This window comes from Mustela nivalis (genome assembly GCF_964662115.1).
Source record: "Mustela nivalis genome assembly, chromosome: 5".
NCBI classification, from domain to species: domain Eukaryota; kingdom Metazoa; phylum Chordata; class Mammalia; order Carnivora; family Mustelidae; genus Mustela; species Mustela nivalis.
Window position 1 is genome coordinate 89,301,881 of NC_139024.1, and position 19,288 is coordinate 89,321,168.

General features: G+C 41.0%; 1 protein-coding gene across 3 annotated transcripts in view; it reads right to left on the reverse strand.

Annotated features, from left to right (window-relative positions):
- The window catches only part of XPO5 (exportin 5), a 47,545-nt gene that overhangs the window by 11,828 nt on the left and 16,429 nt on the right, over positions 1-19,288 (reverse strand). For all 3 annotated transcript variants that reach the window (XM_082733141.1, XM_082733139.1, XM_082733140.1), the window contains 9 exons: positions 18,729-18,819; positions 17,203-17,331; positions 15,755-15,873; positions 11,515-11,670; positions 9,869-9,910; positions 9,469-9,558; positions 8,546-8,745; positions 7,901-8,000; positions 7,213-7,394 (listed from right to left, as the gene is read on the reverse strand). In XM_082733141.1, the coding sequence (XP_082589267.1) occupies positions 7,213-7,394; positions 7,901-8,000; positions 8,546-8,745; positions 9,469-9,558; positions 9,869-9,910; positions 11,515-11,670; positions 15,755-15,873; positions 17,203-17,331; positions 18,729-18,819 (1,109 nt within the window). The remainder of the gene's footprint in view (positions 1-7,212; positions 7,395-7,900; positions 8,001-8,545; positions 8,746-9,468; positions 9,559-9,868; positions 9,911-11,514; positions 11,671-15,754; positions 15,874-17,202; positions 17,332-18,728; positions 18,820-19,288) is intronic.

Below are 19,288 nucleotides of genomic sequence, written 5' to 3' on the forward strand. Positions count from 1 at the left end.
CCCCAACTTACAACCCTGAGATCAAGAGTCTCATGATCTTCCAACGGAGCCAGCCAAGCAGCTTCCATGTTTTAGCTAGTATAAATAATGCTGCTATGAATTTGAGTGTATAAATAAGTCTCTGAGACCCTGTTTTCATTTCTTTTCTTTTCTTTTTTTTTTAAGATTTTATTTATTTGTCAGAGATAAATAAAGGAGAGAGAGAAATAAATAATGGAGAGAGAGCGAGCACAGGCAGACAGAATGGCAGGCAGAGGCAGAGGGAGAAGCAGGCTCCCTGCCAAGCAAGGAGCCCGATGTGGGACTCGATCCCAGGACCCTGGGATCATGACCTGAGCTGAAGGCAGCTGCTTAACCAACTGAGCCACCCAGGCATCCCAACCCTGTTTTCATTTCTTTTGAGAACCCAGAACTGGAATTGCTGGATCATATGATATTATTTTTATTTTTTTGAGGAGCAGTTCAAATGTTTTTTTGCAGCAGTCCCATTTTATATTCCCCCAACAGTGCACTCCCATGATTCTTATTAGTAACTGCTTAGAGTGACCCACATATTCTTTAGGCTGTTACCTTCTCTTCAATCTTTTTTTCCTATTCCTCAGCTTCATTAATTTCATTATCCTATTTTTTTTTGAAGATTTTATTTATTTGACAGAGACAGACACAGAGAGAGAGGGAACACAAGCAGGGGAAGTGGGAGAGGGACAAGCAGGCTTCCCATTGAGCAGGGAGCCTCATGCAGGGCTCGATCCCAGGACCCGGGGATCATGACCTGAGCCAAAGGCAGATGCTTAACTGATTGAGCCACCCAGGCACCCCTCAACTTTTAACTTGAAGGAAGTAAAAGTAAAAGTAAAAGTAAAACTTGAAGGAAGCTTCCAAGCAGGGAATGACTGGGGCCAAGGGCAGATCACACCCTCTGTCCCCTCCCCTCCACCCAACCTCCCCACTGCCATTAAGTAGGAACAGTTACATAACTAGCAGTTCATCTCCATTTCTCCCTTCCTCCAGCTTCTGGGAGCACCAATTTACTGTCTCTATAGATTTATCCATTGATAAGTAGATAAATTTATCTACTGATATTTCACACAAATGGAATTATAAATCAGAATTATAAATGAAATTATATAATACATGGCCTTCTGAGTCTGGTGTCTTTCACTCAGCGTAATAGTTTTAAGGTTCTTCTACATTACAGCACATTAATAATACTTCCTTCCTTCCTGTGGCTGGTATCTGCATCTCCACGGATTGGCTACTGTGATATAGTGCTGGGAGAACATTACTCAGCAAGTATTTGTTTGCGTACCTGTTGGCAACTCTTTAGGGTATATATGCATGAGTGAAAATGACAGGTCGTGTGATAATTCCATATTTAAAGTTCTGAAAAATAAACCATTTCCTTTTTTTCCATAGTAGCTAAACCACTTTATGTTGCTCACCAGCAATGCACAAGGGTTCTAGTTTCTCCTCATCATTGCCAAAATGTATAATTCTGGGGTAGGGGGGTATGATGAGGCACAGAGGGAGAGGGACTCGTAAGCAGGCTGCATGGAGCCCGACACAGTACTCAATCTCACAACCCTGAAATCATGACCAGAGCTGAAATCAAGAGTCAGGTGCTTAACTGAATGAGCCACCCAGATGCCTCATAATTTTGTTTCTTTTTTCAAGATTACTTATTTATTTAAGAGAGAGAGCAGAGCAAGTGAGAACATGAGTGGTGGGGAGGGACAGACTTGGGAGAAGGAGAAGCAGGCTCCCTGCTCAGGAGGAAACCTGATACTGGGCTCAATCCCAGTATCTGATCATGACCTGAGCCAAAAGCAGACACTTAACTGACTGAGCCACCCAGGTGCCCCATAATTTTGTTTCTAAAATAATTATTATTACTATTTATTTCAACCATTTTGTTGGGTGTGAAGTGGTATCTCATGGTTCTGATTTGCACTTCCCTAATTAGACCTCTAATGATGATGAGCATCTTTTTTGGTGATCTGGGGGGATTTTCATTTATGAATGGAGATAGTTTACTTCTTTTCCAATTTGGATACCTTTATTTCTTTTTCTTGCCTTAATTCTCCATCTGCGACTGCCAGTACACAATGTCAAATGGCAGTGGAACTGGGCATCCATATTCTGTTCCTGATGGTAGGAGGAAACCACTCCATCTTTAATCACTGAGTAAGAGATAAGCTATGGATTTTTCATAAGAATCATTTTTCATGTCAAACAAGTTCCCTTCTACTCACAGTCTGCTGAGTGTTTTTATCATCAAGAGGTGTTAAATTTATGGGCGCCTGGGTGGCTCAGTGGGTTAAAGCCTCTGCCTTTGGCTCAGGTCATGATCCCAGAGTCCTGGGATCGAGCCCCATGTTGGGCTCTCTGCTCTGCAGGGAGCCTGCTTCCTCCTCTCTCTGCCTACTTGTGATCTCTGTCAGTCAAATAAATAAGTAAAATCTTAAAAAAAAAAAAAAAAAAGAGGTGTTAAATTTAGATTTTGTCAAATGCTTTTTTGTGTCAATTAAGATGATCACGTGGATTATTTCCCTTGTTCTATTAATATGGTGTATTACACTACTTTTTTTTTTTATATAGTATTTTATTTATTTGACAGAGATCACAAGTGGACAGAGAGGCAGAGAGAAAGGAGGAAGCAGGCTCCCCGCGGAGCAGAGAGCCCGATGTGGGGCTCAATCCCAGGACCCTGGGATCATGACCTGAGCCGAAGGCAGAGGCTTAACCCACTGAGCCACCCAGGCGCCCCTACACTAGTTTATTTTTATATGTTGGAGTACTCTTATACCCGTCGACTAAACTGCACTTGTCTCGGTGTATAATCTCTCAATCATGTTGCTGGGAGTCACTTTGCTCCTATTTTGTGAAGCCAGCCAAAACTCTGCTGTAGCCTTTATCTACTGCTGTGCAGAGCCCAAGAATTGGTAAAAGGTGCCACTTACTTTGAAAAGCTGCAATTTGGTTTCTACTGTAAGTCTTTCTCAGTGGTTTAGAAAGATGGCTACTACTATGAAATGATCTCTGAAAAAATCAGTTCTTACTGAGAAGAAATTCAGTTTTGAGTATGACTGGGAGCAGACAAGCTGTTTTTTTATCCTTTAATTAAGTGTGGCTGTGGGGGCACTTGGGTGGCTCAGAGGGTTAAGCCTCTGCCTTCGGTTCAGGTCATGGTCCCAGGGTCCTGGGATCGAGCCCCGCATCAGGCTCTCTGCTCTGTGGGGAGTCTGCTTCCTCCCCTCTCTCTCTCTCTCTCTCTCTCTGCCTCTCCACCTACTTGAGATCTCTGTCAAAAAAAAAAAAAAAAAAAAATTAAGTGTGGCTATCACCTCAAGATGTAATTTAAAAAAGATATTATTAATGCATCCTTGGTCAAACATCCCTGACACTACAACAGAATCTTGTATTCCTTATGGTCTCCCCTCCTCCTGCTCAAGATGATGATGGTCCCATGGCGCTACATCTCTAACTCAGTAGAAGTGGCACGAGGACTCAAGAGTATATATCGCTTCGGTATCTCTGATTTCCTGTCAGTGCTCACAGCAGTAATGTTTAGGCTCCTGAAGTATCACCTTTCCTGACTCACTTGCAAGGCAGGGTTCTGTGCTTCCACATTAAGAGAAAACTAGTTACTCCTCAGCAAAGAAAAACAACCAGGTAACAAAAGTTTTAAGTTTTGTATGATCTGTACCTATGTGAAATCTTCTCAGTACTACCTGAGGAGTATAGTCACTATGCTAAACAAGAGATCACATGATAAAGATTTTGAGAAAATGTATAGAAGATATACAGATATAATGTAACAAACTTCAAGTTAACAGAAAAGCTGTTATCATTCTAAAAAGATGAAGATGACAATGCACCTTTGGAGAACCCGAGTTCTGCTCCCCACATCTGTCCTCCATCTGACCCACTAGGAACAATATTATTTAACAGAAATATAATGAAAGCCACATGAGCCAATTAAAATTTTCTAGCCAGGAGCACCTGGGTGGCTCAGTAAGTTAAGCGACTGCCTTCGGCTCCGGTCATGATCCCAGGGTCCTGGGACGGAGCCCTTACATTGCGCTCCCTGCTCATCAGGAAGTCTGCTTCTCCCTCTGCTCCTCCCCCTGCTCCTGCACACGCATATATGCATGCATTTGCACGCTCTCTCGAATAAGTAAAATCTTTTAAGAAATAAATAAAACAAAATTTTCTAGCCAGCCAAGCTTAGAAAGCAAAAAGAAACAGGTCATATTAATTCTACTTAACCCAATGCACACAAAACAAACAAACATCATTTCAACATCAATATAAAAAAATTAACAAGATATTTTATATTCCTTTTTTGTACCAAGTTTTTGGAATCTGGTGTATTTTACACTTACAGCCTATCTAATTTCAAACCAGTCACATTTCAAGTGCTCGACAGCCAGCCCCACATGGCACTGTTACCAGACTATGTGACAAGGAGTTAAAACTCACAGCTCCAATACCCAACCGGTGGGAATGCCAATTAGTACATCACTTTAGAAAACTATTTGGTTCTATCTACAAAATAGAAAATATGCGTACCTTATGAACCAGGAATTCTACTCTTACATGTAGGATTCTATTCCAACCCAACAGAAATTATGTATGCCCCAAAAAACATTTACAAGAATGCTAACAGCAGCACGACTGCACTATTTTTAACAATAAAATGCTGGAAACTACCAAAAAGCCCACCAATTCGAAATGAATAAGCAAGTGACAGAATAATTACAAAATAGACTACCATGCCAGCAATGTGAAAGAGTGAACCACAAGGACACACAGGAACTCAGACAACTGTCACAAATTACTGAGCAAGAGAAGCCAGACACAAAGGCATGCATGCTTCTGACTCCATTTATGAAAACTCAGAAAACCAGGCAATATGTGGGAAGGTCAGAATACTGGTTCCCCTGAAGGACAGGTACTGACTTGAGGTGTTTGCTAGGTTGCTTATGGACCTGCGTGCTGATCGCAGGAGCGAGTTTCCCTTGTGAAAGTCCAGCGATATGCAATCATAATTCCTGTCCTTTCCTTACATCTGTTTGTGCCCTTACACTTCAAGATAAAACTCATTACAAAAACAAGACAAAACTCTAATAGCTCCAGATGCACACTATTCAAAGAATCAAACTCCATAACTGTGGTGAACGTTTTTTCAAAATACCTTCTGACTGCCTCCGGGATTTTCCAAAACACTAAATTCTTAGAAAAGTATCAAGATGACAACCATTCTATTCTTGTGGTCTCGCCCAATCAGGAATGAACTTTCTTTCCAGGCCTGGGCTCCCACCACATGGACTCTGGTTATAAGCCTAAAAAGACAGAATGTTGCTAACTGACTCCATCACTTTTACTTTTCTCTAAGCTACAGAAGAAGCTTCTGGTTTTAAAAACACCAATATGGAAGCAAACCTTTCCTTGACTAGATATTTTACTATGCTCTCAATATGCAAGCCATACTTCTTTACTGAAATGTCTTTCTTCCTTTTGAAATGAGAACAAAAGAAAGCCTTTTTCTATAGACAGATCCCCAGTGACCACTCTTTCAGACACTCCAGCTCTCCAATTTGGTCAACCTTAACTTAAACCCTTGGATTCTTAAGCTGATGATCTACAGAGTCTGCTTCTAGCACTGTGTCCCAGAGACATGAGTCATTTGGTTTGCCCAGTTGAGATACTGCTCTTTCACCCTGGGTAAGAGGCCAAAAACCACTGGAACAGAGTTCTAGCCTGTAACTGAGAAATACTATGTGAGAGAGAAAAGAATCACGGGGCGTCTGGGTGGTATAGCCGATTAAGTGTCTGCCGTCGGCTCAGGTCACGAACCCAGGGTCCTGGGATGAGGTCTCGAGTTCAGCTCCTTACTCAGCATGGAGGCTGCTTCTCCCTCTCCTTCTGCCCCTCACCCTGCTCATGCACTCTCTCTCAAAATAAATGAATAAAATCTTAAAAAAAAAATGATATAAAAAAGAATCACTCTGCTTTGGCCACTAAGAACTGAATTCTAGCCATAGCCTACTTTTCTCTGTAGTATATCCCTGAATCATCAAGCATACTCATGTAACCAACAAAGTAGAGGCCTGGCCCACTTCCACTTGAATACATTATCTCATGTAATTTCTAACAGTGACTCTGAACCTTTAATGAAAGCACCTGGAGAGCTTGTGAAAACACATGGGGTGGGGTCCCGATTCTGCATTTCAAACAAGCTTCTTCGGGGATTGATGCTGCGCTGGTCTAAGGAGGCTTTCAGAATTAAAGACCTAGGAAACAGGTGGAACATGCATCATGCCTTCCTTGGGCATGATCATGCATGTTTGGTCCATTTGAGGGCAGAGTCGTTATTGATAAATTCAGGTGAGCTCATCTGAATACCACTCAGAAGCACCATTAAGAAAGCAACTGTCCTGGGGCACCAGGGTGGCTCAGTGGGTTAAGCCCCTGTCTTCAGCTCAGGTCATGATCTCAGGGTCCTGGGACTGAGCCCCACATTGGGCTCTCTGCTGAGCAGGGAGCCTGTTTCCCCATCTTTCTCTGCCTGCCTCTCTGCCTACTTGTGATCTCTGCCTGCCAAATAAATAAATAAAATCTTAAAAAAAAAAAAAAAAAAAGAAAGCAACTGTCCCGCTCCCAGCAAACAACTCCTTCAGTGGCAAAAATTTGAACAAATAAAACCTCAAATAAAAAGTAGAGACAAGGGGCACCTGGGTGGCTCAGCCGTTAAGTGTCTGCCTTCGGCTCAGGTCATGATCCCAAGGTCCTGGGATTGAGCCCCACATCTGGCTCCCTGCTCAGCGGGAAGCCTGCTTCTCCCTCTCCCACTCCCCCTGCTTGTGTTCCCTCTCTCTCTTTCTCTCAGTCAAATAAATAAATAAAATCTTTAAAAAAAAAAAAGTAGGTACAAAGTATAAGGAAGTAGGAGAGGAGCATAGAGAAGAGGCTCCAAATGAGAAAAGCCATTTTGGGATCAGCCGCCATGTGTTCACTTAGAACGCAAGACTCAGGCAAGTGAGGGCTAGTGATATTTAAAAAAAAAAGAGAGAGATCCCGTCGAGAAAAAAACAAGAACTATTCCCTCATTTACTAACCACCTTGATCTGAAGAACAGAAACAGATTACACTTTAGAGATTCTTAAGGTAAAAAAATTAAACAACAGAAAAACCATTATTGCAACTCACCTTATAAGTGCAAGCAAATTGTCAAGAAGTTTCAGAATCTGTTCTGTGCAGGGGTTACGGAAGATTGGATTTCCACTGGGTGTATAACCCACGATGAATCCCCCAGCTTTGGCCTCTTCTAGGTCAGTGGGCCAGCAAGTTCGTTTCACAACACCCAGAATGCTATATACACAAAAGCTCATCTACAGAAAAACATAAAACAAATTGCTGACCCAATTCCCCATAACACCTTCAGTCTTTGGAGCTATTTAGGGATCCTTAAAGCCAAAATAATGACTTCGAAGAAAAGACTATCTGCTCTGCTGTGGGAACTAACTCAAGAACTCAAGACTAGGGGTGCCTGGGTGGCTCAGTTAAGCATTTGCTTTCAGCTCAGGTCATGATCCCAGGGTCCTGGAATCTAGCCCCACATTGGTCTCCCTGCTCGGCGGCAGGGAGTCTGCTTCTCCCTCTGCCCCTCCCACTCTCTCTCTCCCTCTTCTGTCAAAAAAAAAAAAAAAAAAAAAAATCTTAAAAAAAAAAATTCAAGACTAAAGAAAAGAAAGGAGAAACTTAGGGAAGTGAAGACTTCCAGATTTCTCACGCATGTAGAAGAAACAGAGATCTGTAAAAGACTCTACAAATGGTGGAGTCTCTAGTTCTACCAGTGGCCTCTGCAGCTTCCCATTCCCAGGAGCGGCTTACTCACTCGTGCGCGGTTTAGACCACAGGGATCCTCTGGGCCTGGGTCACAGCTCTTCCGATCGGCGCCCACGTAGGCAATAAAAGCATCAACATCTGACAGCACTCTGAAAGTTGGAGTGGGAAAGACAAGTCATAACATGACTTCAAGCACAGATGGTTTCTTCCACAAAAGCTAATAAACTGTGATTATTTGGCCCCAAAGAGCACTTGCTACAGTGAGAGGAATTTAATCATTGTCAGCTGTTATTTGAAGGTTGAAATTCCTCTTCCCACTTCTGAGTGTCATTAGCAAAAAGGACGCAGGCTTGAGAATGCTACATGGGCACAATGAGTGTCTGTCCGTGTGGCCCCTCCTGGCTGTTCTTGAGTGTCTACGTGGGCTGGCACCGCACTCTGCAGACACCGCAGGTACTCTGTGGCCTCCCGACCATACTACCCATCTCTTCTCATTTCTTCCCTCTCCCTACACTTCCGAACTCAAGGTGATATTTTCAGCAACCCGCATAAAAGACTTCTTCTGGAAAACTCAGATATCGCTGATGAGCCATCACCCCTTGAGATCCTTACACGGGCACCCTAGGCACAGCTCTTTAAATACAGGATGGGTGCTCCAGTGCGGTGAGGGTCTAGGGCAAAGGCTCTCCTCTACCTGTGCATGTCTTCAGAAAGCCAGATGCTGGCCACTGGTGCCATCAGCTCCTCTAGGAACACCTTCTGACGCTCGTAGCTCTTGAATTGGTTGCTAATGAGAACCAGGGCTTCCATGAGGGCACACTTCTCCATTTGTGTCAAGAGTAACTCATTGGAGAGGAGTTGCTTCACATGGTTATAAAGCATGTCAAAATTGGGCTGCAGATTACAAAGAAAAAAACCCAAAGGTGGTGAAGGTCTGATTTTTAAGGAGAGGTGGGTCACTCAAGGAAGGCGGAGAGGCATTCCTAGGAAGGTCAGGCCTATAAGACTGTCACTTCAGTAATTTAGTTATGTCCTTCTTTTGCCTGAACAAGCCAGGCAATGTAAGCAGAAAGTGGTTCTTGTCTTGGGTATTTGTGCTTTCCCAAAAAGTACTGTGAAAACTATAGGTCTTTTTTTCTATTTCAATTTTATAGTATATTCATAGACAAAGATTAGCTTGTTTATATATGTTAGGGAGACACATAACTGATGTGTATTCAGAGAAGAAATTTTTGATTAATTTCTAATCTGGACTAGTGCTAAATTTCCTATAGGAACCCTCCGGAAAAGGTTGGGATTTGCATCTGGCTTCTCTCAAGATAAGGCACACCATTTGGCAGTAAACAACATCACACAGAAAAGATGTGTACGTTGACAGGAAAAACTTGGTCATCTACATGGGCAAGAATACTCATCCTGAGGGAATATATTTGCATTTTTAATTACACCACTAAGCAGGAGAGGAAGAAGACACCAACTCAAGAATACTTATTTGAAGCAAAACTACAATTCCTTGTTTCCTCTTTATGTGAGGTATAGTTAGGGCTGGATTTACAGAGGACTGTAACTAAACTTGACAAGTCTCAGTGGCTACTAGGTCGGAGTCCAGCAGCTTACCAGTACGAGCTGGGGGTAGTCACGACACGTCTTGATGATGGAGGAACAAGCGTGTCTCCTCACATTCCTCACTGCCCGGGTTCTGGGGGCCTGGGAAGACATATTCACAAACCTGGAGCCACTTTTAATAAAATTTACAGATGCTGCTTAGAAACACATGAAATATTTCCCTTCAAAGGCAAATTCACAATCAATTTTCACAATGTGGGAGTTTAATGGAATGACATTTACAGTCACCATGAATCCACGTGGTCACTGTTTTTGCCTTAGAGTATCTCTGACCATCTCCTGACTTTACTAACTCCTTCTACCTATAAAAAAAATCTAGACTTAGGTGTTGGGCATTCACAGTTTTGCTCTCCAGAAGTTAGGATTTGTTGGGTGAATTAATGGGTCTTACCTTACTTTCTTCAACAGTTTCAAAAGTGACAGATGAAAATAGCTAAGGGTAAGAAAGAAAAGGTTACTCATCAGTACCAAATGCATGAAGTGTTTTTAACAGCAGTTGGCATAAAGTTTCCAACAAAATCTCAGAAGTATAAACAATATGCTAACAGCAGAGTTTTCAATCGGTGTTATGAAGTTGCAGATGTTTATCTTCTCAGATAACTCTACAAGAGGCTAGAGATTCATAATCTTACCATCAAACATCTTTTAAAGGTGGAGGCCACAGAATCCTTGAACAATCCAAGCCTCAGCCAAACACTCAGCTATGGTGATACCCTCTGATTCCACTGCGTAACTTCTCATAGACTCTTTCACCTAATACAGCGTGACTACTGCAAAAGTCACCAGAATGGAATTATACTCTAACAAAGGTCTAATCAAGAAACCCCACGGAGGAATGCCTGGGTGGCTCAGCCAGTTAAGCACCTGCCTTAAACACATGCCTCAGGCCATGATCTCAGGGTCCTACGATCAAGCCCCTCATTGGGCTCCCTGCTCAGTCTGCTTCTCCCTTCCTCTCTGCCCCTCTGCCCTGAGCGCACTCTCTCTTTCTCATAAATAAATAAAATCTTAAAAAAATAAAAAAAAAGAAAGAAAAAGAAACCCAATAGATATTCCCTAGTTCTGAGAGACTTTCTGTTGCAACGAATGCAACGAATTAAAGTTCTACTGACCTGGAACGTCTGGGTGGCTCAGTTGGTTAAGTGGCTGCCTTCGGCACAGGTCAAGATCCCAGCGTCCTGGGATCGAGTCCCACATTGGGCTCCCTGCTCAGCAGGGAGCCTGCTTCTCCCTCTGCCTCTGCCTACCACTCTGTCTGCCTATGCTCACTCTCTCTGACAAATAAATACATAAAATCTTAAAAAAAAAAAACAAAGTTCTACTGACCTTTGTAACACAACATTTTTTCATTTCTCTAGCTGTATCTTTATTCTTCTTTGGGGAATTCTCGTTCTTTACCCTCCTCTCCCAAAGATGATAATCCTCAGAGTTCCCTGCTTGAGCTACACGTCCAACTCTACATACATATCACCCTCTTTCCTAGGGCTTCACCTCTGCTCTAGGCATTTCTAGACGATGCCACCTTAATACTGTAATCTTCCAGACTCTAGACCTTTAACAATAGCCAACTGATTGTGAAGTATCCTCTCCTAGATGTTGTACATACACTCCAAATGTAGTATTCCCAAACTCAGCCCTCTTCCTCATTCTTACTGGTTCCATTATTCTCACTCAGGTAGTGCTCTACTACTCACCTAAACAGGAACCCAAAAACCATTCACACTAATTTCTCTCACATATCCCCTCCGAATAAACGGAGAGCACACTGACACCTTCTTTAGGGGTTCTTTTCCACTTCTCAGTATACTCGTCTATTAATTATAATGCCACATGGGTACAACTGTATATGTGATTTTATTTCCAAATGTTAAGCAAGGCTTTTCTACCAGCATGGTGCCCAATCCACAGTAAGTACTGAATACCTGATGAATGAATAAATGACTGTTCATCAGCTTGTCTCAAAGACTCTCAAAAACAATCACAAAAAAAATAATTAGTTCAAAAATACTCAAAGTTTACAAAGGAGATGGAATTTACCTTAGAGAAGACCTGGGGCAGGAACTCTGGTCTGTAGGTGACAAACGGAAAGAGTGCTGAGACATTAGTGAGGACACAGGACAGGATGAGAGGATCCTTGGTGTTAAAGTTCAGGACCATTTGCAACAGCTCTATTCCATCATTAACAGGAACCGCCTGTAATACAATGAAAAAGATGTTGACATGACTGATGAGCACCTTTGGTAAAACTTCCTTTAAGACTTGGTTTATAGGGACGCCTGGGTGGCTCAGTTGGTTAAGCAGCTGCCTTCAGCTCGGGTCGTGATCCCAGCGTCCTGGGATCGAGTCCCACATCGGGCTCCTTGCTCAGCGGGGAGCCTGCTTCTCCCTCTGCCTCTGCCTGCCATTCTGTCTGCCTGTGCTCGCTCTCTCCCCTTCTCTCTGATAAATAAATAAAATCTTAAAAAAAAAAAAAAAAAAAAGACTTGGTTTATAAATGTGTGATATGGTTGCCACATATGGTTTTATATACTGCGTTTTTAACCTGAAAATTCTAAGCATTACCTTGTGTTATTAAAACTTTTCCTAAATGATGCTACCATGTGCCATCTTAAGGATGTAGCTTTTCCTATTACTAGAAATTGAGAATGTTGCTGGTTCTTTACTTATTATTGATAGTGCTAATACATCTTTGCAAAAATGTTTTGGCTACATTTTCACTTATTTCATTTGAGGCAGAGACTTCTGGGGATAGTGGGAATTACTGAATCATAAGGTATAAATACATCTAAGTCAAATTGTTTTTCTTCTTCACAGGCTCTATCAATTGATTCTCTGTCCACCAATATGCCCTTCTTACCCTGTTCTTAGCAGCAGGTTGTGTTTATTCCCTAAAACATTTGCAGTTAAGTTAAATAATGAGTTTATTTAAATTTGCATTTCTTCAATTACTAATGAGGACTGAATTTTCTTCATGTATTTATTAACTACTTTTATTTCTCTTCGCTACAAATATATCATCTTTTGTCTCTTCTCCACTGGGTTCTAGTGCTTTTTTTATTGAGAAATATACTAGACCTTTAGAAAGGGGTAAGTAGTACTTGAATAACTCTCCACTTGACCACTTTGAGATGTACAATGTTACTGATATTGGTTGCTCTGTGTATACATCCTCTTCTTCAGCCCTAGAGGTGGCCACTGTCCTGAATTTGGTGCTCACATTTTCAGGGATTCCATTATTTCCGTATACTTCTGCCACAAATGTACATACTCCTAATTACACAGAACTGCATGTTCACTTTTGTAGCTTGTTGTTTGGGGTCACCATCATGTTTATGAGAATCATACTTATTCATAGTACATCCTAGTTCCTTTTCACTGGTCTATAAACATATTATCATCTGTTCTGTACAATCTATTGAGGGTTATTAAGTTTCTTCCTTGGCTCAACATTTAAGGATTCTGTAGTATACTGGATGCTCAGCGCACATGCAGGGGTTTCTTCAGAGCACAGACTTAGGAGTGAAGTTGCTGGGTCATAAGGCTAGGCACCTTCAACCAGACATTGTCAAATTATTCTCCAAACCTGTGATATCAATCAAAAAGTAATGCATACGAAATAGGTTTTTATAGTTAAGAATATTAATCCCATCATATTTATTGCAAATATTGTTCCAAGTTTGCCTTTCAAAGTTTATTTTATATGGTATGTTTAAAAAAAAGTAGTTAAAGCCATTCACATTTCTATGATTACTTCCTTTGTTTTTCAACTTAGGGACTTTTCCTCAAAGAGTTAATTTTTCCTAATGCTATTTATTAAATGAGCCAATCCTTCTCCATTTCTTTGGAATGCTTATATATGCTCCTGGTTGTTTCTGGGCTATTTTGTCCCAAGGAGCTCTATCTAATGTCAGTACCACACTGCCTATGAAATGTCGCAGCTTCATATTTTACTATCTGAGGCAAATCAATCCTTGTCTTCTTCAAAATGTGACTGTCCCCCCCCTCCAAAGCTATTCCCTATATGAATCCATTGTTAAAGTAAGTCTTCTGGGAATTAAGTTCAGCTAATGCCACTACAAATGAGAGGAGTAGCTTTTCAAAAAACTCTCTTAGTGGGCGCTTGGGTGGCTCAGTTGGTTAAGTGTCTGCCTTCGGCTCAGGTCATGATCTCAGGGTCATGGGATCAAGCCCTGCTCAATGGGTCTGTGCCTCCCTCTCCTTCTGTGCATTTTCTAATAAATAAATAGCATCTTAAAACAAAACAAAACAGGGGCACCTGGGTGGCTCAGTGGTTTAGGCTGCTGCCTTTGGCTCGGGTCATGATCTCAGGGTCCTGGGATCGAGCCCCGCATCGGGCTCTCTGCTCCGCAGGAAGCCTGCTTCCCTTTCTCTCTCTCTGCCTGCCTCTCTGCCTGCTTGTGATCTCTGTCTGTCAAATAAATAAATAAATAAAATCTTTAAAAAAAAAAAAACAAAAAAAAAACTCTTCTAGGCAAAGAACCTCTTGGTTCAACTCTTTCATAGGCACCAGCTGAGTAGCTGACAGACCCTGGGTGAGGGGCAGGGACTGAGAGTGCAGAGTGAGCAGTGTAAAAGATGGATGCACTGGACAACACCATGCAGAGTCAGGAACTGAGAGCAGCAAATGGGAATGTGACAGGCTGAGATCTGTCACTTGCACCCTATGTATATCAGTGTTACACATAAAGTGTTACATAAAGTGTTACACCTTCCTTAACAAGTAGTGAGTAATTTCATCAAGTATATATGCACTAAAAACTCACTTCTCAGGGCACCTGGGTGGCTCAGTGAGTTAAGCCTCTGCCTTCACCTTGGGTTATGACCTCAGGGTCCTGGGATCAAGTCCCCACATCGGGCTCTCTGCTCAGGAGGGAGCGTGCTTCCCCCACTCTCTCTGCCTGCCTCTCTGCCTACTTATGATCTTTCTCTTTTTGTCAAATAAATAAATAAAATCTTTAAAAACAAACAAACAAACAAACTCATTTCTCTTGATTAGGAATGCTTCATTCTGACCCATTTCATTCTGGTGAAGAAAAAACGGTTTGAGAGTCAAGAGATTTATTTTAAGTCACCAACAGAAGCCTAAACACTACCAATCTCCTGAGGAAAAAAGAATTTTGTTCTACTGTTTTTCTCCCCTTTAACTGTTCTGACTCCTCCTGTTTCTAATTGTTACCTCTGCTTTGTCTCCAGCCCACATCTTTCTCTTCTACACTATCCAACTTTTTGTACCCTTTGACCAACTAATATTTGGCATTTTGACCAAATACCATCATTTTCAAGGATGTATCATACAATCCAGCCTACAACCAACTAAGCACCCTGCCCCCCCACCCTGCAATACTACCAGTCCTTTCATACATTTTCAAATGCCTGCCAAATCCTGACCATTTCTTTCTCTTGCTTTCTAGCAGAATCGTAGGCAAATATTTCGATCCATCAAGTTGTCTAACTTAAAAAATGCTAGGAAAGGAAACCCAGGGCCATTACCCTTGATTCAATAAAGGGCTTTCTTGATCAGATAGTACCACTTAAACCCAAGAAAGGGTTCATTTAGTAAAAAATGCAGGATCGTAGCAGGATTTCCTATCTAAATTTTGGAACAAACTCTGAATGCCATCATTTCAAACTCAAACAAAGCAATATACAAGCAGGTGAAGTTAATCACTCTAAGATCTAATTTATTAATATGCCTTTTGTGAGAAAAAGCACTATATCTCACTTACCTTCAAGGGATTTCAATTTTTCCTACAACTACTACAGTGTAATCATCCTGAAATGAATAGTCCAATGATTTTAAACCAATTAAACACAGCTGCATCCAAGGTAGGTAAGAGAAGGTGATGGGTCACATGAAGCATATAAAGACAAGACCACTTTATTCGGATTATTCACGGAAGAAGACACTGATCAGCTAACATGAATATTGTGTCTATCTGCCATAAACTGAAAAGGATGCTTAATGGCAAACATTTCCAAAGATTTTCCAGCTCAAGATTACCATTGCTGTCCTCCCTGCAATAGTTATCCTACCTGCACTTCACTATACAAACAGGATTGTCTTATTATCCTCTTAAAATGAATATTGACCATTGTAGGCTTAGAGTCAGGCCTGCAATTTGAACTTAAGTATGTTATTTAACCTCTTTGATTCTCCATTTCCTCTTTTGTGAGATGCATATCCATAGATTTTCCCTCTGTCAGTTTTAAAAAGGTCAAAATCATTATGCAATCAACACAGGAAACAGTTACTTACCTCTTTATCTAGTGTCCGAAACATCTGGTTGACCACACTTTCCAAAAAAAAAGTCATGGCTTCCCACTGCACGAATGAAGAGGAGAAAATGGAGCAGAGGCCACCTTCTCCAGTTCCAGCTGTTGGAGAAGAGGGTTTTAAAACACAAATATAAACACACACACACACACACACACACACACACACACACACACACAACTACAGGATCACAGAAGACACAAAGACAATGGGGACTTAGAGACCACTTAATTCCACAGGCGAAGGAACAGGATAATCTAACCCTCTCAGCCTGGGTAAAGAAAAGAACTAAAAGTAGAGAAGGGGCCTATCCTGCCTCCACCCCTAACAATGAGCTGTCAGAATTCACTTCTGTGAGTTCAGTCTACAAAACCACTTTGAATGTTGAATGAGAATATACGCATAAGCATCAAAAAACACAAGCAACTGATAAATATCAATTAAACTCTCCCTTCCTGTCCTTTAAAACCTGTCCATGAAAATCTTAATAATTAAGATATTTGAGACCATAAAGAATCTTTCCAAAACAAAAACAAAAACAAAAACCTGATATGAGATAACAGAATGCTAATTCATATCCAGTAGCCTCATAACAATTCCAAGTTCTGGACAACTGTGCCACTCTTCAAGTTTGTTTAGTATCAGCAAAACACATCTCTCAAACAGCGAGGCATAGGCAAAAAGATTTAAGAATTACTTTCCTTGCTTTCATATAGTCCTCCCATTTACTAGCTTTACCTTGGTGCAACGTATCTGGGCCTCCACAAACATTCAAATTACCTGATACCACGGACCTTCAGAGTCAGTTGAGTACCCAAAACAAAATGTTAAATCCTATGAATGACAAGTAACTAGAGTAGCTGGTAACTGACCGTAAATACAGAGCCCCCTAAAGGAGTGACTTATACCTTCTCCTGTTTTACTAAATTCTGTCACCCACAGCATGCATTAGTCAATAAGACAATAGACAGATGATAATGGAGTACAGAGATGTTACCTGGCTTATGCATTTGGGTACAGAAGTGTTATGCTGATTTTGTATAAAGCAGCATTTCCAAAGGCTTTGAGGTGGCTGAGTGACACAGAAAGTCTCTGCACTGCTCTCGTTATGCCTGACTAACAAGGCATTCTTTCTAAATTTAGGAGTGGTTCTATGCAAGAATTTGGTAGACGAGCTTTAAAAAGTCTAGACAAGCAATTTGGTAGGATGGTGCCTACAGTGAAGTAACAGAATCAACAACGAGTGGTTCATTCTGTTAGAAAAGAAAAATGAAGGCAAGACTGACAGGGACATGATCTTACCCTAAATGAAAGTTTATTTTTGAATGCTATTATTAGCATGCTGTTCTGAAGTGTGGCTTACAGGGCTTATTTCCAATGTATATTTGATATAATACTTCACTAATGTTTAGAAATAAAAAAAACCTTACAGTTCATGGATCCAGTATCAACAGAGGTTGACAGCTGATACTTTAGCCACTCCCCAGCCATCTGGAAGCTAGTCTTAGGATCCAAACGACATGCTAACCTCATTACCTCTCCTTGTTGGGCCCGGGAGGCTGCCAAGAGAAAGACATAAATCAGTAACTGACAGATAATAAGTGCTTAGCTAATGTTCATTCATTTATCCGTCCCAGGAGAAAAGCGTTCAAAGAAACTTCTGCAGATTTATGCTCTGAATTTAACAAATGTTCAATCAAAATTAACAATTCAGAAATTGTCAAAAGTAAATTGCCTCTGGAAGCTACCCTACCAGCTTGATCCTCTCTAAGAGGCAAACTAAAAGTGGTCTCTCATTTCTTCGGAATCAATAAAAGATTAGGTTGGTACAGATGTACAACAGTGTGGCTACTATGGAAAACAGCCTGGAAGTTCAAAATATTAAATGTGAAATTACTATATGACGGAATATAGACACACACTCAGGAGAAAAAAAAAGTCTGTACACTCAACTTGTATACAAATGATACAGCAACATTATTCCTTTTTTTTTTTTTTTTTAAAGTAAGCTCTAGGCCCAATGAGGGACTTGAACTCACGACTCCAAGATCAAGATTTGTATGCACTACTGACTGAGCCAGCCAGGCACCCCAATAGTAGCATTATTCTTAACAGGTAAGAATTAGAAACCACTTAAATATCCATCAACTTATGAAATGAAGGACTATAATGTACATCCATACAATGAAATACGGCAATAAAAAGAAATAAAGTATCGATACATGCCACAGCATGGGTGAATTTTAAAGATATAACCCTAAATGAAAGAATGCAGTTACAAAAGACCATATATGTATAACCTGTTTATAAGAAATGTTCAGAATAGGTGACATGTAGAAACAGATAGTGGATTACTGGTTGCCTGGAGCTGGGAAGGATGAGGGGACTGGGAATGGCTGACCGCTAGCGGGCAGGGATTTCTTGGGGTCATTAAAATGTCCACAAATTGTGGCAAAAGTTGCACAACTCTGAATATACCAAAAAACCCACTGAATTGTATGCTACAAATGGGTGAATCGTATGGTAAACAAGCTATATCTCAAAAAGCTATTATTTTTTAAAAAAAGGTGGGGGGGACTAGCCAGACTACAAAAAACCCAGAACAAAATTCGATTATCAGAATGTGGGTTTTTTCCTCTTTTTTCGAAGAACAGTGAGGTTAGGTTGTATTTAATCCTAGGTGTTACGTATAGTTACTATGCCTAAACATCAAAGTCCAAAGGCTATGTATGCTTGCATGCATGTGTATGCATGTAACGCACAGGCTAGAGAGAATACTATGCCCGGAATGAGCGCAATCCCAGTACCGGCTGCAAGGTGCAACTAGAGACTGAACAGGCTGCTTGTCCAGATCTTAGGCCCTTTAATATAGAACCCAAGGGTCAAGTACCATGATTCGTAAGACTAGATGCCATTCTCAGATGACTGGGAGAAATTCCAGGCTACTATCACTTACAGTTGAAGAAAGCATTGAAGTCCTCATCACTATCAAAATCAAACCGAGAGTATTCACAGCTAGGGCTGTCTGTTTTAGAAGGAAAGCCCATCTGCAAAGAGAAAGATAATTGGGGTAGGGAATAAAAATAGACCTACCCAAAGAGGCTTAAACTCTAAGAGCTCAAGCACTTTTTCATTTAAGAGTGAAAGGTTTGCATAAGATCTTTTATAATAACTACTTCTGGTCTATCCCAAGTCCACTGTTTTCTCCCAGTTCCAATAATCCTGAGAGTGGTTGAAAAGAGAACATTCATCAGATGCTCCCCTCCAGATTCCTCAGGGAGTATTAAATTCTGGAATTTGTTTACAGTATCTGAGTATAAAGCTGTCCCAAAACAAAGTACTAATACAGCACACAGTAAGAAAGAAAAAATTGAGAACTGTCTCCTTTAATGCTGAAACTGGGAATAAGCACAGCACTTTTCATGTTTCACTCAAAAAGTATTGAAGAGCATGAGAATGAGAACAGGGTATCATGTGCTAGATGTATTCTGAGAGGAAGTAAGAGGACCTTCACAT